This window comes from Acanthisitta chloris, unplaced genomic scaffold, assembly GCF_000695815.1.
Source record: "Acanthisitta chloris isolate BGI_N310 unplaced genomic scaffold, ASM69581v1 scaffold2958, whole genome shotgun sequence".
Taxonomy (NCBI): Eukaryota; Metazoa; Chordata; class Aves; order Passeriformes; family Acanthisittidae; genus Acanthisitta; species Acanthisitta chloris.
The window spans coordinates 72,352-77,850 of record NW_008688495.1 but is presented as its reverse complement, the minus strand read 5'-3'; the positions used below and the strand labels follow the sequence as shown (position 1 = coordinate 77,850).

At 40.9% G+C, this 5,499-nt stretch overlaps 1 protein-coding gene across 1 annotated transcript in view; it reads right to left on the bottom strand.

The window, feature by feature from the left end:
* The window catches only part of LOC103808251 (basic salivary proline-rich protein 3-like), a 4,403-nt gene extending 1,399 nt beyond the window's left edge, over nucleotides 1-3,004 (bottom strand). The window contains 3 exon segments of the mRNA XM_009081022.1: nucleotides 1,380-1,446; nucleotides 2,177-2,233; nucleotides 2,971-3,004. Coding sequence (XP_009079270.1) covers nucleotides 1,380-1,446; nucleotides 2,177-2,233; nucleotides 2,971-3,004 — 158 coding nt within the window.
* Nucleotides 3,005-5,499: the final 2,495 nt, after the last annotated feature.

Here is a 5,499-nt window from a genome sequence, read left to right as displayed (position 1 = left end):
CTGCAACCAGATACCATGGAACCTGGGCTAGGGGAAGGTGTCCCTGCACATGGAACAAGATGATCTTTAAGGTCCCTTCCAACCCAAACCAGTCTGTGATTCTATGATTGTCTCTGTACTAGCCATGGCAGAGCTCCCATTGTTTTATTCTTTTGCAAGAACAAGAAAAAAATCTTGATAACAAAGTTAAGTTCCCAAAATACCCATTTTATTTGTGAGGGGTTTTTGAATCTTCATGCTATGCAAAACTTCATTAAAACCTGTAGTATATTCTTATATTCTTCTTGCTTCCAGCTCAGAGTTAGAAATACATTGACCAGGATTCCAAGACGATCATGTTTGAATTTACTGTGAGAGCAGTGAGGTTTACTGTGACGTTGTCCAGAGAAGCTGTGGCTGCCCCATCCCCGGAAGTGTTCCAGGCCAGGTTGGATGGGGCTTGGAGCAACCTGGGCTGGTGGAAGGTGTCCTTGTCCATGTTATGGGGTGGAACGAGATGATCTTTTTGGTCCCTTCCAAGCCAAACCACTAGGACCCTATGACATTCAGGAAGGTTCATCTGGAAACTGCTGGAGACCTATTTGCCCACACGATGGCATCGCATGTTTAGAAAGTTCGTTGTGGAGCCTACACTGAGCTCTTCAACACTGCCCAAAGTGTGTACAGACTGTGTGGAAGTAAAAGCTCTCATAAGGCATTAGTTTCATCCCTTTCCCATTAACGGACCATGAGGACACAACTCAGTTCTTGGTGGAGCTCCTTCCCTGGGCTACATAAACAAGTCCCGGGAAAAGTCTGCTGTGTGTTTGGTTTCTATCAGTGTTAATGAATTTTCAATTGATGTCTAAGGAGATAAATGAAACATACAGAGTAAGAAAACCAAAGGTTTTTTATTCAACTTAACTTCTCATTTTTAAAGGTTAGTATTTCTGTGGATATATTGTTTCACACAGAATTGTACGATTTTTCATTTTTAAGGGTTGTGTTTCATATTGTAGGCCTGTAGGATCTGTCTGGAAATACAAAATTAGACATTCTTGTCAAAGTGGCCTTGCACCAGTATCATCTTCACAAACATGTGGTACCTTCATGATGTCTCTTCTCTAGCTATTGAGCTCAGAACCAGTCAAAAGCTTCTGGAGAGTACCTGGCCTCCCTTAGCTCCAAGAAGCTGCTTTGGCAAAGATGTTTGTGTGCTGCCTTGAACTCTTTCGTTCAATCTTGCTGTGGAGATTTCTCCTGGAGCTCTGGGTTTATTTGCCCTGCCTGTCAATCTAAATGGAGCTTCCTACTGCTACTGAATGGTGTTTTGTCACTTTCCTGTAACGTTAGGCTGTAAACTGCAAGGTAACACACTCTTAAAGCCACAAGGTACTCACACTAAATCGCTCAGATTATGCTCCTGCTGGGGGGGAGTTTCTAACACCCTTTCATCGCCTTTTTTTTCTGCCAAAAATGTATCAAGTCAAGTTAAAACCTAGTGCATAAAGGCAACAGTTCTCAGCACTCCTTAAATGACTAGTCACTTCCTCACAGTATTTTCAGATACTCAGCTGAGCTAGTTAAGTGCCTCGAGTCATTTTGTTTCTGCCAGTAAGAAAGAGAGAATACACAAAGACACCTTTTAAGGACATACAAGAATATAGTGGGGTATAGAAAAGAGGAAGGAGACACAAGAGGGTTCTATAAACAGTTGTGGCTAATTTTGTGAACCAGTGATAGATGTGTGTTTGTTTGCAGAGTGAAAAAAACAATCCCACAAAACCCCAAACTATTTTATTTCAAAGACTGTATTCTTTTGACTAGCATAAAATGGAGTATGTTTGGTTTTATTTGTTTGCCAAGACTATAGGAAATCCAAGTGACATTAGTTCCAGGTAATGCTCATTTCAGTTAGTCTCTCATTTCAGTTAAGTCCCCTTTAGTTAAAAGAAATTATTGCAAGGTAACAATATAGAATGTAAATGATGGGCTGAGAAGCTCTGTGTTCATGGCAAGCACATCTATTTTACCTAGGTTATCTTTTAGTTTCTTTACAATTATTTTTTCCTCTCTGGAGTTAAAACACAGAGAAGTTTTGCTGCTCATCAGCCTTGTATACAAATGTTAAGGTTGTTACTTTCTGGTGTCAGTGATGCAGAGAACTGTTCTGGTTCACCTTTGATATGATTCATACCTTCCACCCTGTTCTTACTGAGGGCCAGCTGAGAAAGGGACCCTGCTGTGCCAAAGACTGTGCAGACAGAGAGACAGAAGATTTCTGTTTCAAAGAGCTGCATTAACACATGCATTGAGCCCTCTCAGGTCACAGCATCAGAGAACTCCAAAGGATGATGGTATCACATCAGTGGCACATTTCAGCAGGGTATTTTGGGGGTATATTCCCCTTTGTGGGTATATTCCCCCTTTGGGAAGGGGAGATTGGGGCTATACTTCAAAATTAGCCATTAGGTTTCAAAACCCCCTTGCAGCCCCTGGTCTAGATAAGCACTGCTGTAAGTCACGTGGAGGAAACACATTTGATACTTTTCACTTCCCAGTTATTACTCAGCATTTCAGTTACATTATATTGCAGAGCTCTGGCCCTTGCAAAAAAAGGTCAAACTTGATCTCTTGAAAACAGTGGAGTTAAATTATAGAAGACCTTTGTCCATGTTTTAAGGTCTAGTAAACACAAAAGTCATTGCACCTCTTTTTAATGCTGTTAGGCTCTGTGTTTCCTGTTTTGATGTAGATGTGAATTTTTACAAGCCATCTGCAGCCACAGCAAGTGAAATCCTGCAAAAATGTTGATATTTGAAGAAACTAGGCCCAACCCACCGATCATCTTGTAGTGTGACCTCAGCACAAAATTCCTTTGACTTTAAAAGGTATAATCCAAACCTACACCCTGATGCCCTTTTATATACGTGTTGTTCAGCTCTGCCTGCAATTGGCTGCTGTGACAGCTATACCCTCACAGCTACTTACCTGATTTGCCTTCAGGTTTTTGTGGGATTGCCATATATGGGTAAAAGAAATGGTCTGACTCTCTTGAGAACTGTGTCCTTAGGTAGTCACCAAGGAAGTTCTGGGTTTTGCAAGTCTTTGTACTTCCCTTTACAAAAACCTCTGACTGCTGGTAACCAACTCTCTTCTATAAAAGGAGAAAGGAAGGGTGCAGTGAAGAGATGAAACTGATTATTGGGGGTGGGAACTAGATGATCTTTAAGGTCCTCTCCAAACCATTCTGTGATTATGGGTAGAGATGATCATATGCAGTAGCTTACAAAGTGTACTTACAGGTGGTATTAAAACCTCCTGTCATAGCCTATTAACCAAGAGGAATTGTGTTGTTGCCAAGGTGCAGCCTCTGTATCTACAGCAGAACTGCAATGCTTAACATTACTGAATTACATTGTACTATGTGTTGTATGTATACAGATCATAAACCTCCCTCTGGGCTGTGGACTAGATCCTGGTGACTGAAAGAAATGCATAACCCATAGCAAGGGGAGAAGATGAATATGAAGCTCTCCTAGACTGCCCTGGCCTTGTCTTCCTTGAAATACTGTAGCATTATGGGGTTGGTTCCAGTGATCCTTTCCATCCTTTATTTTTCTCTGATTCTGAGATGTTGTATGGGAGGATCTAGGTGGAATTATTACATGGCTAGATCAAGTAGTCCAAAGGTGGGACAATTTATGTACAAAAATATTCTAGGGCTTATATGTAGAGCACTAATGAAGGTATGAGATGTTGACCATGCTGACTTCTGGACTCCAAAAAACTAAGAGAAATGAAAAACAAGCTCTCTTGAGTGAGGAAAAGACATATTTTTGTTGCTTCCACTTTGGAAGAATTTGGAGCAAGGCACTACTACTTGTTACCCAGATTTTCTTTGTAAAAACACTGCAAATTACCAGTTAGCCTAAATACACAAATAGTTTAGTAATCAAAAACATAGAACTAGGGCTTACTTTGTTCTTAGCAGAGATTTGCATGAAGAAAAACCTGATTCCAGTGTCTTTTACAAGTCAGTCTCTTTCAGTTTGCTGAATGTAGGAAGTGCTTGGGCATCTGAAATATGAGGGAATATCATTTGGGTCAGATGTTCACAAGATACAGCCTAAGCAGTAGAGATGTTTGTATAGCTGCTCCTGCTGTGCATGCTATTGTGATTGTTCATGCCACTTAGAAATATCATTGTGCATCAAACTGGAAGAATATCCATCTACTTCTGACTGAAAGGGATTCTCTTGGCAGAGAGAATTTAGCCAGGGTGCACAGCTGAAGGTCCTCTCCACTTCTGCAGGTTGTGTGGGGGGAACTGTAAGGCCTTTGTGTGCCCCAGGGTCAGTCTTGTGCTGCTCTGTACCTGTTGAAACCAAGAGAGAGAGTTCCTGGTTCATCCAGCAACACTCTAAAAGACAAGCTGTCCTGAGCTCTGGCATTTCCCAGTTTGGGAATGCTTATGTTGGCTATTTTAACCTGCCTTTGATATAGTTTGACATACAGCACTCATAACTTATTTCATAACAAGGCTCATGGCCCAGGTTGGCGTTATGAGATCTTTTACTTCCAGAAACCATCTGCTATAAACTTCATATAAACCAGAGCAAATGTAACAAGGCAAATAATCCTTGACAAGGGAACCTTCTCCATGAAATATGCAACCTGTGATGCTTAGAAACTCTACACAGCCACTTCTGTTGATCTTCTGCTTATCCCAGACCTAGTTTGAATTAAGTAGGCGAGATTACTCACTGCATTACCTAAGCCTTTTGTATTGTTTGCAAAGGTTTGGAAGCTGTGTTTAGTGAAAACTGTAGAGTGTAGAGCAAGTCTGGAACTGAATAAAGGAGTCAAATGGTAGAATTCTGTCTCTCACTGAATATCAACAGTGTTTGATTTTATTTCTTGTTTGGTTTTGTTTCATATTGGTGTTTTTTTGGAAAGGCTGCCTTCCATGAAGGAATTTTAGAATTTGTTCAGGGTATTTGTTAGATTAAGGAACTTTTCCTTAGAGTCTGACAATGCATAACTTTAGCTGTTTCCATATATAGCACTTCAGGATGGAAAGCAGAGGATCCTTTTGCTCCAGATAGAAACAGAAGGTCCCATTTCCTCAGAGCACAGCCTGTATTACAGCTAGTTCAGTTCTAATGTGGGCAACACTACACATAGGAGCACTGTGGCCAAGAGTTTTTGAACTGGATGTGAACAGAGATCACCTCACAGTGTGCTATCACAATTGTGTTCTTGTGGTCAGACTGTTTGGTCTAACAATCTGAAGCCCTGGAAGTGTTAGCACCAGCAAAGACAGTGCAAAAAAAAAAAAAAAGAAACATTTTAGAGCACTATATCTGTCAAACAAAAAAAGCATTTCAGTAGGGGATGGGGAAAACTTGGTAACTTTCCTGAACTCATTTTCCCCCTTGTTCACCTCTTTAATGCACGCAGACTCTTCCTCTTTCTCCAAACAGTGGGAGAAAACCCCTTAAAGCATCTGAGATTTGT